The sequence below is a fragment of the Rhodnius prolixus genome, unplaced genomic scaffold, assembly GCF_049639745.1.
Source record: "Rhodnius prolixus isolate KJV_2025 unplaced genomic scaffold, Rpr scaffold_7, whole genome shotgun sequence".
Lineage (NCBI taxonomy): Eukaryota > Metazoa > Arthropoda > Insecta > Hemiptera > Reduviidae > Rhodnius > Rhodnius prolixus.
In genome coordinates, this window is record NW_027411582.1 from 24350145 (window position 1) to 24372030 (window position 21886).

The following is a 21886-nucleotide window of genomic DNA, read 5'->3' on the forward strand; positions in this document are numbered from 1 at the left end:
TCCACGCTGTACATCGAATGGGAGAGGAGTAAGCCCCCTTTATGTAAGGCCCCCTCCAAAATTATTATTACTAATTACTCTGTAAATCTTGGCCCGATTTGGATAAAATTTGGTAGGATGATAGGGATAAGGCTCCCCTACGTAACAATAAAGCGGCGACCAGCTCTTACACTTGTTAAGAGGAAGTATAGCAATCGTTTCAAATTATCGAGACGTGAACCGATTTTCATGAATGAAGTGTCATTCGAATCGAAATTTTGTGCAGATTTGTACTTTAAAAGTCTCGACGCCATGCCTCATAAGGAAGGGAGTTGGCCCTACCTAAATAAGGCCCTTTCTAAAATTATTATTACCAATATTTCTATAAAGCTTAGTCCGATTTTGATAAAATTTAGCACGAAGTGATTAAAGCTCCTCTACGTGGCTGTGAAGTGCCATCATGCTCTTACGCCTACTAAGAGGAAGTAATGCACTCGTTAAAATTATCAATGAGTGAACCGATTTTCATCAATGAATTGTCGTTCGATTCAAAATCTTTGCCTTTTAGGGAGAAGTACTGCAATCGCAGTTTATTTTTCTTGCTCCTCTTAAAAGGAAGTACTGAAATCGCAGTTTAATTTTGCTATTTACGCACAAATACCTTCCTATTTTATTAAAAACGCTTTCTCAAAAAAATTGTTATTGAGGATGGGACCGCAATTATAATCATTCTTTAAAAAGATCTCTCCAGTAGTTACGGTTCCGACTTAAGGGCTTATCAGGTTATAATGATAGAATGGCCTATTCCAAATTTTAAAAAAATCTGTAAAGCAGATATGTAACTTTGCAAAATACACAAAAAGAAAAATCTATCCAAAAGGTACAAAAATCTCCTTAACAAAAACTTACAGTTTAAAATGTTAAGTATAAGGGTTGATTAAACGCCAAAAGGTACACAAATCAGCAAGTACCCATCATTTCATTTATACTTCATTGATATGATTTAAGTAATTTTCTGCATTAACTTTTCCTTCACATTTTTAGAATTTATTAGATGTCACAGACCCTTATGCTGGCCACTTCATTTACAATATTTTTTTGTTATAATTATTATAAATCACATATATGTACAAGCATGTTAAAGTAGAAAAAGACAAAGTTAGAGTCGGCTACTGTCTTGAATTCGTCTTACCGAAATATTCGTGAGCACAAATAATACACAGATAATAACAAGTAGATTATTCAACAACAATTATTCATTTCTCAATTGTAATTTAATTTAGTCCCCCTAATTTTACATGTAGTAAAATACTGGAATAATTAGCTGTCCTAAAAATATGCATATCTTATTTATTTTATATTACACATATTACAACATTTAAGGATGAATACCTAGATTGAGAATGTAATTGAAACTATATTATTTGCGATAAAGCCAGATAATTATTACCTATTATTATAAACGTTTGACTACTACATAAAATGACAATTACTTTGATCGAAGAATGAACTTAAACCGACGATTTTTATTTAAAAATAAAAATAAATAAATAAAATAAACAAAATCATTGATGTATGTTGGTGTAAGCATTTTTTAAAAAAGGTTTTGAATTTTTTAGCCTCAATTTTTTTTTATTTTTTATAACGTTTTTCTTTTTAACCTGTATTTAACAGTTTGATTATTATAAATAACTAGATATGACAGTCAATCTACAGTGCTACTTGAAAATATATTTTGTAGATGAAACTGGCCAGCATAAGGGTCTGTGACATCTAATAAATTCTAAAAATGTGAAGGAAAAGTTAATGCAGAAAATTACTTAAATCATATCAATGAAGTATAAATGAAATGATGGGTACTTGCTGATTTGTGTACCTTATGGCGTTTAATCAACCCTTATACTTAACATTTTAAACTGTAAGTTTTTGTTAAGGAGATAGAAATATTGGTAATAATAGTTTTAGAAAGGGCCTTATTTGGGTGGGGCAAACTCCCCTCCTTATGAGGCACGGCGTCGAGACTTTTAAAGTGCAAATCTGTACAAAATTTCGATTCGAATGACACTTCATTCATGAAAATCGGTTCACGTGTCGATAATTTGAAACGATTCCTATACTTCCCCTTAACAAGTGTAAGAGCTGATCGCCGCTTTAATGTTACGTAGGGGAGCCCTAACCCTATCATCCTACCAAATTTTATCAAAATCGGGCCAAGATTTACAGAGTAATTAGTAATAATAATTTTGGAGGGGGCCTTACATAAAGGGGGCTAACTCCTCTCCCATTCGATGTACAGGGTCGAGACCCCCAAAAGGCACATCTACATAAAATTCCGAATCGAATGACACCTCATTCATGAAAATCGGTTTGCGCGTTTAGGCTGTACGTTGTTTACAAAAAAGGTAACAACAACAACAACAACAACAAGAACAAGAACAAGAACAAGAACATTTTTTGAAAAAGCCGTTTTTGCTCATTTTCGGCAACTTTTTTCTCGAAACCTATTAGATCTGGGTTGTTGCAAAAAAATTACAGCTATAAAGGAGGATTTGCCCTATATTTTAAAGAAAATTTGGGAATTTTATCTTTTGTAGAAAAAGAGAAAAAAATTGTCAAAGTTGGGTGTTTTTCAACGTTACGCTTTTTCGTGCAGTTTTTGACGATCAACCCTTATACAACTGTCCTACCGGACAGTTTTAATACATCTCCCATTCTTGTTGCACTAAATTTAACTTACAACATCTGCTAATTAAATTACCTTTCTGTCTAGCCTAAGAACTTTCCAGGTAACTCTACTTTCATTTTCCAAGCTTTGGGATGTTCCTTTTACTTTGTGAGAAAAGTTTCCCAATTTTCTCGCTCATCTAACTGAGAAATACATCTTTAAGTTAGAATAACGGAAGTGGCTATGATTGTAAAGGATTCTTAATTATCCAGACCAAAGATCTTGTTTGTAGGATCTCAAGGATCATTTCCAATTTTAGACTTCGGTTTTCCTGAAAATCTGAACATTCCAATTTTTAATTAAGGATTCAAAATTGGCGAGAGGAATCGGTCAAATAAAAACAACTCGTTTTTTTTTTGCCAACGTTTCGACAAATATATTGTATTTTTCAGGGCCTGGATATTACAAATGCAAAGATACAAACAATTTAGAGAATCAGAAACATAGAACATCAGTAAAAATCAGTAATATAAAAAATAAAAATAAATAAATAAAATAAAAAATAAAAGTAAAATACAATAAATTCTTTATAATTATTGAAACTAACGTGGCTATGCGGATTGGTTGAGTTACAGAAACTAAGAGCCAGAACTGGAGATCAGGTAAATACAGGTATAAAAAAATCTGTATATACAGATTTAACGGGACTTACACGGCAATTTTGGTATTTTTGTATTTGTAATATCCAGGCCCTGAAGAAGACAATATATTTGTCGAAACGTTGGCAAAAAAATGAGTTGTTTTTATTTGACCGATTCATCGCCAATTTTGAATCCTTAATTGAATAATTTACGGTCACGAAACCTATATATTCATATTGCAATTTTAGTCAGTCCCTTACATTTACCGGAGAGTCTAAGTTATCCGATTAAGGATATTGCAGCGGTACATGCTGCTTCAAATAGTAATGTAGTGGTTCAACTTAAGGTGCTAAATTGCGACGTCATAATGAAACGTAAAATTCATCAACTTTTCTTTTATCTTAATTAAGGCGCATTGACATTTGTGGTAATTGTTTTTAGCAAATAGAGCAATTAAAGCAAGTGTTCTCTTTATAAACAACAACTCAATTAACTGGGAGTGAGCTCTACGAAGATTCTAAATAAATCTATGGGCAATCAACTGGATTCGAAGCTGTAATCCCTTCGAGAGAATTCAGTGCTCAAACCGTTTTGTTAATCTATTCTCTAGGTACCAAACCTTTTATTGATTCTTACTTTATTTGAAAAAAAAAAGAGGTTAAATCTGCATGTAGAACTATTTACTGCTAATTCTGATTAAAAACTCTACAAGATCCTAGCTAGAACTAAAGAATTCTCTATCACAAAAATAATAAATCATAAGGAGAGACAAAATATAATCTACTAGACAATTACAACTGTAATCCAAAATCCATTAAACTTTAAAAACCTTTCCGTGCGCGATGAAAATGGATTAATGAAAACTATGTTATCCTAATCCAAGCGTGGAACAAACAATGGCATAGCATGACATAACTTGTAATTATGGGCCAGTGATAAATGTACACTAAACATTCTTGAACTTATTAAATTTTCTCCCTAATTGGAGTTCAAAGTTCATTGGCTTTCAAAAAAAAAAAAAGAAAATCAATGAATTAATTATAAGTATAAAATTAAATGTATTAAGGGTTACAGAATTGTTAAGGTTAATAGTTACAGTTATTGTTCGTACTTAGTTCTATTGTAAGCAATTTATATTCATACTGAGTTATGTTAATAAGGGAATTTGTACCTTAAAGCTAATTTCGCCTTAGTTTTGTTTCACAAATGGAAATTGATTTTAGTTGTCATATAGTTAGCATTATTGCTTCCCTTCTGTCTCTAGTTAACTTGGGTGCGCAATATTTTATTAATATTATTTGTTTTTATTGTCATTGTATTGACTTATTTGTTTTTTTGTTAACATCATATAAAACATAAAACAATTAATAATTTCAACAATTTCATGATTCTGGGACTTCAAATTATTTCCTTTTAATTTTATTATATTTATTAATTAATTTATTAATAATTAATATTATTATTATATGTATATTATATATATGTATAATTACTGAACAATGAACACACTTTTTTATTTCTGAATTATTGTGATATGAAAATAAATGATTAAAAACATGAGAATTTGTACAGAAAAGGTCATCCTAGCGTTTTTAATTTCGATAAAAAGAGAGATTCGGTTTACTTTTATTATTATGAAATTTTGGTTAAACCTAATCTTTCTTATTTCAATATCTTTTAATGGATGTCGGATTCACTTCCAAATTTAAAGTTACCTCCCCAAGTAATTAAATTTTGTGAATATATCCTTATTTTCCGACCTTCCTGTTCCAAATTTTTACGGATTTTCGTTGAGATTTGCCTCTCTTACAATTTATGTGAACATGCAAGCTTCAAATTGCAATGTAGAACTATTACCAAATCATCTGTTTTACACGTTGCATTTTTTTACTGCGCAGTTGTAAAAAGCTCGGTAAAGGTAATCATGAAAATAAAACAAAGTTGTAAATGAAAGATTTACAAGGAATTTACCTTCTTCAATTATACATTATAAATTAGCCAAATCTGTAAAAATTTGTGCTCCACTTTCAAGTTTTTTCGTTCAATTTCTATATTTTACTTTGTTTTTCTCGAGATAATTTCGTGTCTTACAGTTTTCATAAATTTTGGGTGACTAAGCAGTGTACAATTGCATTTGAATTATTCTATTTTTATGATTGTTACAAAATTCATTACTCTAAAAAATACTGCTTTCTTTCAGCGTGCAGCACAATTCTAAACTATCCAGAATCTCAGACTGTATCTTTTAAAAGAATTAGGGCTCTTTTAGTCCTTTTAATTTAATCTTTGGTACATATCCTTGAAAAGTCCTAATTCCTATTAGACGACAATTTTGATTGGAGTATCTGAGATGAGTGGTAGATACGTAGGTTCTCGCCATAGTTAGTAGTAAATTAGGCGTTATTAACTTTAATTTATAGCCAGGAAGACATGTCCGGATCTGTTCATCCCTAGACTGGTAAGCAGGTATTTCAGAGTTAGTGTGTAAAAGGCTGGGAGTATGATGTAGTAAAGTGATGAAGATACATTGTGTTGAACCCGAATGGCTGCCCATATCATTCTGTAAAGATGAATCAATCTTCTGATAAAGCTTTCATGTTTTTCTCAATTTGAAAACGCAAAGGGTCGAAATGCCCTCAAAATCGTTCTGAGTTAGAATAAGGAGGGCGACGACAAAATGGAGTTGCCTAGAACTCGAAGATTTGAAAAAGAAGGGCGAAAAGCACTGGAGAATAAGGAAGACGGGCAAAACATCTTGAGGAAAGCAAAAGAAGAAGTTTGTTTCTACGATTAGTAGACATTATATTCATGTCTATGAAAAGACATTGTTAAAAAGGTTTCAATATAAGAGGTTATAAATAAATTAAATATATTATGTACAAAAAAAAACTCATATCTAAACCCAATTTTTTTGCCGCAATGGGCAATGAGCTGGTAAATGCGCTGCTAATTCAGTTTTTGACTGGCTACAGAAGTTAGTTTCAACCAATTATTATAATATAACCAAACATAAAGAAGTACTTACCCTCAAAACGTGTATGATCAAATTCCTCATATTTAGATATATCGATTGTGTCATTAAATGACCAATAGCCACTCAATTCTTGTAGATAGGGATTTGTTTGTGGTCTCAATAATTCCCAGATTGTTGTCGAATTCAACAATAATTCTTTATCCTCATCTGAAAAAAGAAAAAATAAGATGATGTATTAACTGGATCTTAATTGTGACGGTTTCGAAACTGATTTTTATTGGTAATACTACTTTTTTGTTATTTGATATACGATATTAAATATATAATTTTGTTGCCAATCATTTCTTAATACAAAAGGATGTTACTACAGCGATAAGGATTGAAAGCTTCGGGAGGCAATTTTTGAAAAAGGTGTAGTAGACCTACCAACTACCTTACACACTTCATTAAGCACTGAAAATTGAGGTCTTACTCAATCTCTGTCCCCTGAAGTAAGTAGCGCGTTACTTTATAGTGAAGTTCTACTCTACATCCAGATCTCTTGTCTTCAGGAAGTTAAGGATCTCCTTTCCCGAGATGCTGTTTTTTACGCCCGATACCTCTCGACTTATACAAAAACCCTGGGTTACTGAACCACCATGTCTCCTAATTCTTCTACGATCAGTATTATTTATTAGTATCCTGTGATTTTACCATCGTTCAGCTTTTTCAGATAAATGATTCTTCTTGACATTCCTGGAAACCTCTTGGTTTGTGAAGGGTGTCTGGAGAACAATGGGTAATCAAGCATTCCTTCCCTAATGGAAGCCTTTGTACGAATAGAATCGATCTGGTAAATGGGAACAGACACTTCGTGCATGCTGCTTCATAGTTGATGACCCAACAATTTAATTGATACCTCTAGCTTTCAATAATTTTTCAATTTAAGTATGAAATATTTAATATTTTATAATACAGGGTGTCCCATTTAAACGGGCCACTTTTGAAATAACTCTTAAAACGAAGGGAGATATCTAAAAAAAACGAACATAAACTTTGTTGAAGTATTTTCTCTCTAGTTTGTTGATGGTGTTAGGGTTTTGTGATTTTATTGCCTTACCCCTTAAATCGGGGGTAGAAAGTGGCGATTTCCTTTTAGCCCCCACTTTAAATTACTTTAAATACTACCGTATTTAAAACTGTTTAAAAAAAATCTTCATTTTTATCTTCAAAAATGCTGATAAAATTCTCTTCAATGTTTCAAACCGTTGCCGAGATGTTCAATCATAAAGATTAAATTATCAGTCGTTTTTTTCTTATTTCTCTGTTTCAAAAACTAAAATTAACCTTCGGACTACAACGTAAGGGTCATTTTGACCCGCGCGCGCCTAAAACGCGCGTACGTCAGTTGGCAGTGATGGGAGAGGGTAAGGACTTTGAGTAGCTTCCTTTTCAGTTTTCCTGCAGATGTTAACGCGGCAATAGCCAACACCAAAGGTACGTGACTTTGTAAAATTCTAAGTACATTAAGACTGGGTCAATATGACCTCACGTTGTGTAACATGTTCTGGTTTTTTCAATAATTTGTTTTTATAAATTATTCATTTTATTGTTTTTCCTGGAAGGTTTCTACGTTTTTGTTAACCCTCTTAAATTGTTTCTGCTGTCATCGATGCACGTTACTGGAACTGTGAACCAAAACACGCAAAAACCTGACATTATTGACTTCTACAACTTGACGAAAGGTGGAGTCGATGTTTCGACATGTTATGCCACAGCTATTCCACCAAAAGAGCTTCCAGAAGATGGCCAATGCGCTATTTTTTTGGTGTACTAGATGCTGCTGGAATAAACACCTTCGTACTTCATCGGCTCAATAACAACCCAGTGAATCGTACCATCCGATCCGACTTTTTAAAATCATTGGCGTTCTCATTGGCGGAACCTTTCATGAAGCTGAGAATGAACAACACAAAGTTACCCAAAACTGTACGAACCGAAATAAGAACAGTTCTGGGGCTTCCAGAATCTTTGGAAGCTGCACCTACCCCTCCTTGCCGAGGCCGAACAGCGACAAGAAGGAGATGCCATCTGTGCAAGAACGACAGGAAAACATACAATTCCTGCGATATCTGTGCCTTACCAATTTGTAGACAACACGAAAAAATTAAACGAAAAAATGTGGGTTCGATGTGGACTGGAAGGAACTATTGAAGATGGACGAGAATTAGTTACCTAGTCCCTTGGGGCAGAATGATATAAAATGTTAGGTACCTAATTATTTTCTTTTTCGTGTCTGTTTTTCATTTTTTTGTCTCTTGGAGTTACCTGAATTTTGTAAATTTTAGCACCTATTTTTTAAAATTAACTATTTAAGTACTTTTTTTGATATGCAGCTAATAAATTAGAATTCATTGTTTCCACTACCACGTTAATAAAAGTCTGATTTTTGAAAATATTGATTTTATTATTTCCTTAAATGTCAAACAGGTCTTATTTCAAATAAAAAATGAATTGGGTCAAAAAGACCCAACGTTGTAATGCATGTCTCGGCAATTCACGTTGTTGTCCGAAGGTTAATATAGGATTTTCTTATTAATTTATAATAAATCAAATGCTGAGAAAACTTAAAGCCATCAGGAATTTTTTTTTTGGCATTGGCTTCCGCCATACAGCCAGCATCGTCTAGGTGCTTATCACTAGAATATCACTCACTCTCCATTCTTACTTATAAATACATTCGCTCCACACATTCATCATTCTACTATATACTGCTATTTACATACAAACTTACAACTAATGGATGGATCAGTACTCTATATTCCTGCCATCCTTATAGCTTAACCGAAATTAAAATCACGTCATCCTTCTCTAATCATTTTCTTCCATTCATTCTATAACTTTTAAATACATTCATATTTCATTGCTAGCTATAGACTTAAGCATATAGATGTTGGTGGAGAATATTATGTCTTCGTAGCGAAATGGTGCATCTAAATACCTGTATATGTCGTCAAAAACTAAAATTTTTTGCTTGTTTAATTTTAGAAATTTACAATAAAGTATGTTTGCTAGTCGCCTCCGTCCACTACACCTACTTTGGTGGTTGGACGTAAAGACCGCCTGAAAAAATAGGCAAATACTTTAATGATTGTCAAATTAATACTGAAAAGTTAGGTGGAATTGATGGACCATTTTGTAGGTGTAAATAAAGGATCGATATCATTTTATTGCAGTCTAGCAATCGTGAAAATTCCTTAATACTTACGAATAATAATTTCTTTAGCTCATAGATTCTGAGAGTCATGAATTCATTATGGCCAAGAACTCTATTCAACTTTTCTTTTCTTTTTTTTTTTTTAAATTGTTTAAATTTAAAAGCAATAAGCATTTAAAATATTTCATTTTCTATCGCCCATGTTCTATGGCCGAAGTTCACGTTAATGTTGAACCCGCAATTGATTCGTATTTTCACGATAAAGTTTTACATTGTGAATCACTTGAAAATCATGATGACTAGGTGATGATTCATGCCCACTTCATGGGTGACTGTACTTGTGTAGTTTTATCAGTCTGTAATGCATTCGTTTTTAGAGTTATCTATATTCGAATACAGCTTGGTCTATGCTGGCAATATGGTGCAACTCAGAGATGGGGAAAATTTTTTATCAATTAAATTCCAATTGAATTAAACCAAATTTTAATCGACCAAAATTAGTTGATCGAATTAAATTTACTTTTAATCTAATTGGAATTTAATCAAATAAAATTTTTATCATAAAAAAATTAAAATTAAATAATCAGAATTTCAATTGATTGAATTTAATTCCAAATTTAGTTTTAATCACTTTTGACGATTAAATTTTGTAATTTAATCTTTTGTAACTTTTTATAACCACAACTTTGCCAATGGTTGAACCAGGACCATGCACCTTCATTATGTCTAAGAGCTGGTGCCTCATCACCATCAATATTATCACTTTTCTTAAACACGGCATCTTCATTCTACTCAATACGAGTGCTGTTAATTGTAGAAAGTGTTTTGGAGTATCTCGGGAAAAACTTTTGTAAATATCCTCTCTCTTAAAACTATTTATTCCATTTCTATTCCCAAAAAGACCTTCTCCTAAAATTGTGAGGTTGACTTCATTTGTCCACATCTCAATATCTTGGTTGAGGAGAATGATTAAGAGGATTATGGCAATTCTATCTTTGGTAAAAGTACTGATGACGTCTCTTGCTGGAGCAATTGTTTGGGGGTGGGGCACCATGATCAAAAGGATTTTTGTCTTTGAAATCTGTAAAGCAAATAGCCATAATAGATAGTTTACTGAAGGAGTAACAAGTAATACATTTATCTTGCAAAGTGTTACCAGCTCATGGAAATACTGAATAAAACACATCCTCTCTATCCGCATTGAGTAACCAAGTCAGTTCAGAAAGAAGAAAAAGAAGGTTACATTAAAGTAGTATTCGACTTCCTTCTTTCGTAAGTAGCAAGTCAATCCAAGGTTGGTTCAATGTAACATAAAGTGAGATTTGTAATGTAAGCATAAGTCTGAAGCGATTACTCACCAATTAACTGACGAATGTATCCTTACCTGGGATCTTACAAGTTCAAGAACGTCCTACAAAACTTGGTTCTACCAGAGTAGATTAGCAAAGGTGAAAAAGAAGTAGCTCAAATTACTTACTTCACATGGAGATGTGTAGTAAAGAGTTTGACAAAAATAAAAATATACTAATACACAAATAGGTTACATGTAATGCGGTAAAAAATAAGTTAAATATGAGAGTAAGGCTGATCTGTATAAGTCTAGTGAGTCATTAACATGGTTAAATATGAGAATTAGATAGTCCTACACAAGTCTAGTGAGTCGTCAACATGGTTAAATGTGAGTGTAAGGTGGACCTATGTAAGTCTAGTGAGTCGTCAACATGGTTAAATGTGAGTGTAAGGTGGACCTATGTAAGTCTAGTGAGTCGTCAACATGGTTAAATGTGAGTGTAAGGTAGCCTCATATAAGTCTTGTTAGTCGTCAACATCGTTAAATGTGAATGTAACATAGTTCTATTTAAGTCTAGTGAGTCGTCAACATGGTTAAATGTGAGTGTAAGGCAGTCCTATATTAGTCCAGTGAGTCGACAAGAGGGTTAAAAGTGAGTTTAAGTCAGTCCTAAACAAGTCCAGTGAATCGTCAACAAGGTTGAATGTGAGTATAGAAACTGCATTTATGTTTCCAGAAATTGCCACTAGAGTACTCCACCTGATGGAGTATAAAGTAAGCTTACAGCCTAATTAATGGCGGCTTACAAGCCTATTTCTTTAATATCTATTTCAGGATTAAACAAAACAAATTCTCAACTTTTATGACTGTGTTAACGATAATTGGGTAAAACATGAGGTATTATTCCAAAAGAAATGTTATTTAACTTATTTTTAAGGAGAAATTTTTTTTCTTGTTTAAATCGAAAGTTTATCAAATACCTATGGGAGAAATGTTGAAGAAAAATTTTTAAATTAAATATTTCAATTAAATTATTGAGTTTGAAATATTGGCCAATCACAATGCAGTAAGGTTATAGACTGTGGGCGGGCCATGCCCACCTGTAGTTTAGCCACGCCCCGTCCAATGATAACCAGTTGTGGGCTGGACAGAGCGTATTTAACAATGGTGCATCAATTTTTCTAAATCATTTATTATTTTCTCATATTTTATTAACTTTTTATCGTATTTTTAGAATATATTATTAATCTTACGTAAATAACGAGAAAAAGTGCTTACAAATTATTCAAGACTAAATTTTCAAGCAATCTTTTCACGAGTTAAGATGGTTTACGAATAGTTTTCGCCAATATTCGACAGTTTCACTTTACTTTCTCATGAAAAGAATCTCGTATGAACACTCACATGACTTTTTCCTACCATAATTTAAGAATATAATTGAATTTTCTTGTAACTTAGAATTGCATAATAAAAAGAAAAAAGAGATCAAATTAATAATAATATTGATAGTTGCGACACTTTCCCTCTGTACCAAACTATTAATTAATTCGTTTCCTTTCTACCACATAACGTGGACATATCATTATTACATGTTTGAAATCCTACTCCTCATTGCAATCTACGCAAAGAGGAGAGGACCTTTTGTTGATCCTGTGTAGATACGATCCGCACACCGCGTGGTTCGCTCTCAGCCTGCTTATTGTCGTAACAACCCATTTATTAGTGGCATCAGGAACTTAAAAATTAGTTAAAACATATTCATTTTGAATAAATAGGATTTTTTTTTAATAGGTTTTTGTAAATATACTTGATTATTCTTTTGTTTTAATGATGTTTTACCTGATTTTTAAGTCCCTTATGGCTTTAAGTTTTGATTTAGCAGAGATTAATAAGGAAATCCTATAATAATTTTAGTTTTTGAAACAGAGAATTAGGGAAAAAGCGACGAAAATTTGATCTTTATGATTGAATATCTCGGCAGCGCAGCGGTTTGAAATATTGAAGTGAACTTAACAGCATTTTTCTTCATTTTTTTAAAATAGTTTTAGATACAGTAGTGAAAAGTGAGGGTAAAACGGAAATCGCCACTTTCTAACCCCCAATTTAAGGGGTAATACGGCAATAAAATCAAAAAACACTAACCCCATCAACAAACTAGAGAGAAAAATACTTCAACAAACTTTATGCTGGTATTTTTAGATATCTCCCTTCGTTTAAGAGTTATTTCAAAAGTGGCCCGTTTAAATGGGACACCCTGTATTATAAAACGTGTATAGAAGGCTATAATCGGCTAGCTCAGGGGTCGGCAACCAGCGGCTCTTTTATCCAAATTTTGTGGCTCTAAATAAATTGTATATTTCAATTTTATTGAAACAAATGAAAATTTCATCTATTAAAGTAAAGATATTTTTTCAAAAAGAATTTTAAATCGTGATAGGTTAGAAATTGAATGGAATTATGCAATATCAAAATAAAGTACTTCATTTATTTTGTAAGACTGCCGCCTTTTCATTCCTTAAGTTATTATTTATTTGTTAATTTACTTTGCAATATGTGAAAATAAATATATAAAACATTTAAATGTTATTGAATATCATAAAATAATAATTTGTGAACACAAATGATCTACAGAGTTTTTTATACTCTATCATCTTTGCGGCTCTTGGTAAGATTTATTAAAATTATTTAAGGAGAAATGGCTCTCTACTTGAAATAGGTTGCCGACCTCTGGGCTGGCTCAAAAGGACTAAAAAACTAATTTGTGTGTATATTAACCAGTTATTAACCAGATTTTTGCTTTGATTTACAGATTCCTATTGATTTACTGAGTTCTCATTCAGCAACTACAATTATAGTCACGACACTAAAGCGTTTAAAACGCAAGTGAGATAAGCTTTCTAAAAGCAGACATAAAATAATTAAATATTTGTTTTTTTCTAGTTTATTAAAAGCAAATTATAAAAATAAATTAATATTCACTTGATGAACCTCCAAAATAAAACCGCGGAGAAGTGGCTAGTTATCAGCAACCATGTAGGTAGCTCTCGCATAGTGTTTGGAATGAACTTCCATAGAATAAACAACAGGAGTCGGTACAACATTATCACAATACAGAGCACGAACTGGATATAACCGAGAATGGCGAAACAGATATTTGTTTAGGATCCAACTAGTTTAGCTTAATTACTGTAAACATCCAATTTGTTTCTCTATTTGTTTCGCAATCAGCGATGCATTTTCAAGTGTGTTCTGCAACTGTATGCATTTTTTGTATTTGTTGTTTTATTCATTTAAATACGCTAAATATAATTTAATATTGTTAACAAGGTACTTTAGCCTAAATATAATTTTATTTGGTTTTAACTTAGAATATATTCACGCTCAAAGAACTGTCACAGTAGCATGAACTCTCAGTGTAAACACGTGGAGGCCTCCGGATGAGCCTAAAAGTCCTTGATCTATCATGCATCTTGGGTATCACCCAAAGGCCGATATAACTTCAGAAACCACGATCCATGCTTTAAAATCTCCATATTTTGAATTATAATAACATAAATTACGCTTAACTATACAGGGTGTTCATTTTAAGACGGCTCAAATGCATTTCATGCTTAAACGGTTAATCTGAGCGAAAAATGGTAGAGGAAAAATTTGTTGCCCGTCACCTCTAGTTTCAGAATATGTGACTTGATTTTAGATTCCAGCCCGCATACACGGCTGACGCGCGACCAAAAGTAAGGGTTTGCAGTTGACCCCCATTTTCATATACACACTTTTAAAGAGTATAAAATGTTATGAAAGAAACCAGAAACCGCAATTCGATATCTTTAAAATTACAGGTGCTAGGCCATTTCCAAATCTGATATTTATTAATCATATTTCAATTTTTAACTTGTTATCAAAGAGAAAGATCACGTGATAGGTCAGTTTAATGTATTTTTTCATCCCCTTTCTACTGAAAATATTGCCAAGGCAGTAAAGCTAATATTTTTCTTAATATCGGGAAATAAGTGGTTTTCCGAGTGATTTTTCTAAGAAAAATCAAATGTTAGGAGCTTTAGATGTTCTCAAACATACACAAAGTGGCTAAAAAATAATTTTACATCTGTTACAAACAAGAAGGTTTAATAATTATTTGGTAATTTTGGGAGAGTTGGGTTTAATTACCAAAAAAATTGGAAACCTCCTGCCACATATTTAAGTGATCAATATCTTTCATGTAAAGGATCAAACTAATTACTTAATTTATCAAATAATGCACTTTACGCAGCTTGTGCAGCATGTACTGTGCTTTCAAAAGTGCCTCCTCAGATACAGAGAGCAGTTGATAACCTCCTGGCTAACCTGGCTTGCAAGCCAGAGGAGGCACCTTTAATTTTAAAGATATCGAAATGCGGTTTCCGGTTTCTTTCATTACTTGTTATACTCTTTAACCCTTGAGCCGTCACCTTATGTAAAGTGTCATAAGCCGTCACCTCGGGTCATATTGACCCAGTATTAAAAACTATTAAATAAAAAGGAAAAACTAACTAATATCATGTTATAGGGAATAGAAATCGAAGACAAAACATTTATTTATACTTTAATAAAACAGAAATACAAATTTGAAAAAAATCAATTACATAAAGATGTAATTTCTAAATGAGGTGCTGCTTAGCATGTAATGAAAAACAGAGAAAATATTTACAGTTTACAATTAAAATTAAAACAGTTAATTAATTACAATTATTTCTACAGTTAGTGCAAATAGTTACTGAGTGTATCTTATATATGTAATTTTTACAGTTACTGCAAAAAGTAGGATATTTATTGTCCCTTGTACTAGGGCATATGTGGCATCTTCTTCGTTTTTTTAGGGTTAGGAATGTCGTCTTCATTTGTTGCAATCGGAAGAATTGTTGCGCTTTCTTCTTGCAGATACATATTGATCCTCACCTTCAAATTCCGTGGGATCACGGTGCTCAGCGACCTTCTGATAATGACGTTTCCCAATAATTGATGCCCCAAAGTTTTGAGGAAGATGCGTCGGTCCATTTTGAAGTTTATATTTTTACGTTGAGCATTATTTTTACATGTGATATACGCATTAATGCCTGACACATTAAGTAGGTGGTAAAAAATGGCCATGGGCCATCTATTTGTTTTTCTTCCTACAGAATAATTTGCACAAAGTTGGTCATCAGTGTGTACCCTTCCTTTGGTAGCATTGCAAAAAGTTATAATTTCGGGTTTATTTTTGTTCCCTGTTCCGCTGTCAATGGATTTATCGCTGTGCATTGTAGATAACAAAATTACTGCTCTTGATTTTTTGGGTACATAAGACACCATAGATAGACTTCGGTCACTCAACTCCCAGAACAATCTCCACGGACAATAGCTACATCCCCCTCGGCGGCAAGGCAACTTTGATACTCCTACAATATTATTAGTAGCAATAACAATAAAAAAATTCCTTTTATTGAATAAAATTAAAGAATTACTTGCTTCGGAAACAGTTTTATTGGAGGAGAAAAATGTCACTCAAGGAATCACCTCGGGTCAAAACACTAAGAAATGAATGACACAAGCCGTCACCTCGGGTCAAAATTGCTGGTTCGAGCCCGTACAGCAGGCGGCAGGAAAAAATCCTATGCCATCTCAATCACAATACGTCAAAAAGAGATAAATAAAAATTTCGCGAGCCCAGCCCTTATAGATATTAAAATAGAAGGCTTGAAAGAATGAGTCGGGTCAATATGACCCGACGTGACGGCTGAAGGGTTAAAAACTTTGTATATGAAAATGGGGGTAAACTGCGAGCCCTTACTTTTGGTCGCGCGTCAGCCGCGTATGCGGGCAGAAATCTAAAATCAAGTCACATATTCTGAAACTAGAGGTAACGGGCAACAAATTTTTCCTCTACCATTTTTTGCTCAGATTAACTGTTTAAGCATGGAATGCGTTTGAGCCGTCTTAAAATGAACGCCGTGTGTATAGTTATTTCGCTGCTGAAAATTACAGATCTATGTTTTTGAACAATAACCAGGCTAACTTGGAGAATACAAGTATCTCTGTTTGATAAAGCGTAATTAATTTAATTCTCTTTGAAGTAGTTCTGCAAGGAGTTCTGCAAGGAGTTCTGCAACAAGATGATCTTGCAAAATATAAAAATAAAAACGTGATCAATAATCATATTAAAGTACCTTCTTTTACAATAATTATTAATTATTGTTTGTTAACTAAAACAGCTAATTAGAAGCTTTACTATAAAACATAAACAAGTCTTAATTGTGGCAATCTATATATATAAAAATGAATGTGTGTCTGTTTGTTTGTTTGTACTCGATAGATTCAAAAACCATATATCCAATCGCCGTGAAAATTTGGGAAATTATTAGGTATATCCCCGGGAAGGTTTTTGCAAATTTTTTTTAAAATCGGAGTTGGGGTTCTAGGTACACCCGAACAAATATCCCAAAAATATCAAAATAACATTTAATTAGTAATATTTGTTGAAAGTGTAACCATGAAAACCATGAAAAACATTTTTTTGCAATTATTAATACGAGAATAAATTATGCCGAAGATGGCGGAAAATCCATTAAACTAAAAGTACTCAACAATACTATTGACGTTGATAATCGTTGGGTAGTACCATATTCTCCATTACTACTAAAAACGTATAAAGCACACATAAATGTTGGGTACTGCAATTCAGTGAAAGCTAGAAAATATATTTGCAAATATGTGAACAAAGGAAGCGATATGGCAGTGTTTGGAGTCACCCAATATCAACTGGGACGCTTCATAAGTAGCAAAGAGGCTGTATGGCGTATTACCTGTATATTATTTTCCATTCATGAACGATATTCAACGGTTGTTCATTTAGCTGTACATCTTGAAAATGGACAGCGCGTGTACTTTACATCAGAAAATGTACGTGCAAGAGCAATGTCACCACCTCCAACATTAACTGAATTTTTCACATTATGTAGAAATGCTACCTTTGCAAGGACACTACTGTACTCTGAAGTAGGGATAATTTTATTGTTAATTTTCATTTCGATGTATTGTATACATTTGGTCATTAATAAATTATGTTTGAGGTATCAAAACTGCCTTTTTGTTCAAACACAGCAACGTGTGAATGGGTACAGCTAGTTATTTGATAATGGATGATTATAAATGAAGTTACAACCAATTTAAGTAACTACAAACAACTAATACGACAGAATTTCATGTAAAACATTTTACCTAAGTAAGTACGTACTATCGCAATAGTTAAGGGCAAAATTAATTAAAGGGAAGGAATCCCATTTATCATTTATCGTATTTATATGAGTTATACTTAACAAACAACTTACATTGAAGCTTATTTAGTTTATGTAACTAATTTGTTAGCAGGTCACAAACATTTAAGTAAGTAATTAAATGGAACTTGTTATCAGTAGGTGGTATAAAATTACTGTCTGTTAGTCCAAGAATTATCTAAATGAAAGTTCTGTTTGAGATAAGTACAAACAAACTACATTACAATAAAAGTTGAAAATTAGATTCTTAAAACATTTTACAATTAAGAACTATGTTTACTGTTATGACTGTAATCAGTTGAATGGAAACAATAATAATGCCAGAAATTATGGAATTTAAAGTTTTAGAATGGGGAAAAATGGAGATGTTAGTCCTGTACTGTTTGTGCAAATCCAGAACTATTGTATTACAGCTAACTTTAAGTATGAAGGGGTAGGAGAACTAGTAGTTATAGTTTTATGTAATATTTTGGAAGGTTATTTAAGTTATACAATAGTAAGGTTATTGTTGAATTACTGATGATTTTTCCAAAGACGTTTCGTTAGGTATTCGGTTCATTTTATTAGAGAAAGAGGAAATTACTTAAGAGAAATATTGGAGTACAAATTCATACATTATTCAAAATTGTATAATTAGTATAAACTTCTAATTATAATCATAGATTCTAATTAATGAAACTTTTTCACATATAGAAAGCATTAATTAATTTCTATAACTAGTTAGAACTAGAAGGTTGAGCTTTAGATTATCGCAACCCAGACTTACTCCTGATTTTACTCATCCTGATTTTATAAATAATTCAACCACTCAAGGACCAGTATTATTGGCTATTTCAATAGCCCGATTTGATCTCCATTCTGACAGCATAGCTGTCTCTCAAAAGGTTAGCCGTTATTAATCAAAAAGAACAATTACCTATTGTTATTGGACAACGGAAGGTCAGGGAATTATGACCACCATCTAACTGCTCAATTATTTTGTACCACAGATCTGAAATTCCATTTACAATCATTTATAAATATTAATAACAAAGAGTAGTCAAATTATTTATCAATTAATCTTAGTGCCCGATTCATTTTTAGTAACCGAAACAAGGTTTACAATACAATTGTCTTCAAGTTCGAACAGATTTCCACTTTCTAACTTTCTGTGAACTAGAATTAAGGTCAGAGCTGGATTAAACAAACAGGGATGCCCTCATTTGGGAAATAAACGGTGAAAAACAATGGAAAAACACGGAATTGTCTTCTAGTTCGACCAGATTTCCACTTTCTCTGTTTCTGTAAGCTAGTATTAAGGCCAGGGCTGGATTAAACAAAAAGGGGTGCCCTCATTTGGGAAACAGAAGGTAAGAAACAATGGAAAAACACGGAATTGTCTTTATGTTCGACCAGATTTCCACTTTCTCACTTTCTGTGAGCTAGAATTAAGGACAGAGCTGGATTAAACAAAGAGGGATGCCCTTATTTGGGAAACAGAAGGTAAGTAACAATGGAAAAACACGGAATTGTCTTCTAGTTCGTCCAGATTTCCACTTTCTCTGTTCCTGTAAGCTAGTATTAAGGCCAGGGCTGGATTAAACAAAAAGGGTTGCCCTCATTTGGGAAACAGAAGGTAAGAAACAATGGAAAAACACGGAATTGTCTTTATGTTCGTCCAGATTTCCACTTTCTCTGTTCCTGTAAGCTAGTATTAAGGCCAGGGCTGGATTAAACAAACCGGGTTGCCCTCAATTGGGAAATAAAAGGTGAAAAACAATGGAAAAACACGGAATTGTCTTCTAGTTCGAGCAGATTTCCACTTTCTCACTTTCTGTGAGCTAGAATTAAGGACAGAGCTGGATTAAACAAAGAGGGATGCCCTCATTTGGGAAACAGAAGGTAAGTAACAATGGAAAAACACGGAATTGTCTTCTAGTTCGTCCAGATTTCCACTTTCTCACTTTCTGTGAGCTAGAATTAAGAACAGAGCTGGATTAAACAAACCGGGTTGCCCTCATTTGGGAAATAAACGGTGAAAAACAATGGAAAAACACGGAATTGTCTTCTAGTTCGTCCAGATTTCCACTTTCTCACTTTCTGTGAGCTAGAATTAAGAACAGAGCTGGATTAAACAAACCGGGTTGCCCTCATTTGGGAAATAAACGGTGAAAAACAATGGAAAAACACGGAATTGTCTTCTAGTTCGAGCAGATTTCCACTTTTTCTGTTTCTGTAAGCTAGTATTAAGGCCAGGGCTGGATTAAACAAAAAAGGTTGCCCTCATTTGGGAAACAGAAGGTAAGAAACAATGGAAAAACATGGAATTGTCTTTATGTTCGTCCAGATTTCCACTTTCTCACTTTCTGTGTGCTAGAATTAAGGTCAGAGCTGGATTAAATAAACAGGGATGCCCTCATTTGGGAAACAGAAGGTAAGAAACAATGGAAAAACACGGAATTGTCTTCTAGTTCGTCCAGATTTCCACTTTCTCTGTTCCTGTAAGCTAGTATTAAGGCCAGGGCTGGATTAAACAAACAGGGATGCCCTCATTTGGGAAACAGAAGGTAAGAAACAATGGAAAAACACGGAATTGTCTTCTAGTTCGTCCAGATTTCCACTTTCTCTGTTCCTGTAAGCTAGTATTAAGGCCAGGGCTGGATTAAACAAACAGGGATGCCCTCATTTGGGAAACAGAAGGCAGAAACAATGGAAAAACACGGAATTGTCTTTATGTTCGTCCAGATTTCCACTTTCTCACTTTCTGTGAGCTAGAATTAAGAACAGAGCTGGATTAAACAAACCTGGTTGCCCTCATTTGGGAAATAAACGGTGAAAAACAATGGAAAAACACGGAATTGTCTTCTAGTTCGAGCAGATTTCCACTTTCTCTGTTTCTGTAAGCTAGTATTAAGGCCATTGCTGGATTAAACAAACAGGGTAGACCACATTTGGGAAATAAATTTTAAGAAACAATGGAAAAACACGGAATTGTCTTCTAGTTTGACCAGATTTCCACTTTCTCACTTTCTGTAAGCTAGTATTAAGGCCAGGGCTGGATTAAACAAACAGGGATGCCCTCATTTGGGAAACAGAAGGCAGAAACAATGGAAAAACACGGAATTGTCTTTATGTTCGACCAGATTTCCAATTTCTCTGTTTCTGTAAGCTAGTATTAAGGCCATTGCTGGATTAAACAAACAGGGTAGACCACATTTGGGAAATAAATTTTAAGAAACAATGGAAAAACACGGAATTGTCTTCTAGTTTGACCAGATTTCCACTTTCTCTGTTTCTGTAAGCTAATATTAAGGTCAGGGCTGGATTAAACAAACAGGGTACGCCTTATTTCGAAAATAAAAGGTAAAATTCATGTCTTCAAATTTCACCCGTTTTTTAATTTGTAGATTCACTTTATAAATCGATAATTGCTTGGATATTTGTTCGATGCAATTCATTCATTTGTCCTTTATTGTGAGCTTACTTTTGGAAAGATTTTATTTTCTTAAAATATATATTATTTGGAATACATTTTACAATCAAAGAGAGGCACTCAAAAGCAGAACTGGAAAAGAATTCTTTTTTCCGGCGCCTTTAAAGTTTTATTTTACCAGTTATTGTATTTATTTAAACACCCCCACAAAACAGTTTGCCATGATTTTTTTAACATTGATTAATCTGATTCGCTAACAGTACTTCCGTTTTAATATGTGTATGAGAAAGAATACAAGGTCATCAGGGAAATTATCTTAACAAGTGTCTCATTAAATAATAAAAAAATAACCTTTCTAAGAAGTTCACGTAACACGTAGTAATGTATTTGGGAGAAGTGTAAGCAATGTTGGAAACAAGGATTTACAACTGAATTCTTT

At 33.1% G+C, this 21886-nt stretch overlaps 1 protein-coding gene across 5 annotated transcripts in view; it reads right to left on the minus strand.

Moving 5' to 3' along the window:
* The window catches only part of LOC141447239 (vascular endothelial growth factor receptor 1-like), a 534132-nt gene that overhangs the window by 67944 nt on the left and 444302 nt on the right, over positions 1 to 21886 (minus strand). For all 5 annotated transcript variants that reach the window (XM_074114561.1, XM_074114562.1, XM_074114558.1 and 2 more), the window contains one exon: positions 6311 to 6466. In XM_074114561.1, the coding sequence (XP_073970662.1) occupies positions 6311 to 6466 (156 nt within the window). The remainder of the gene's footprint in view (positions 1 to 6310; positions 6467 to 21886) is intronic.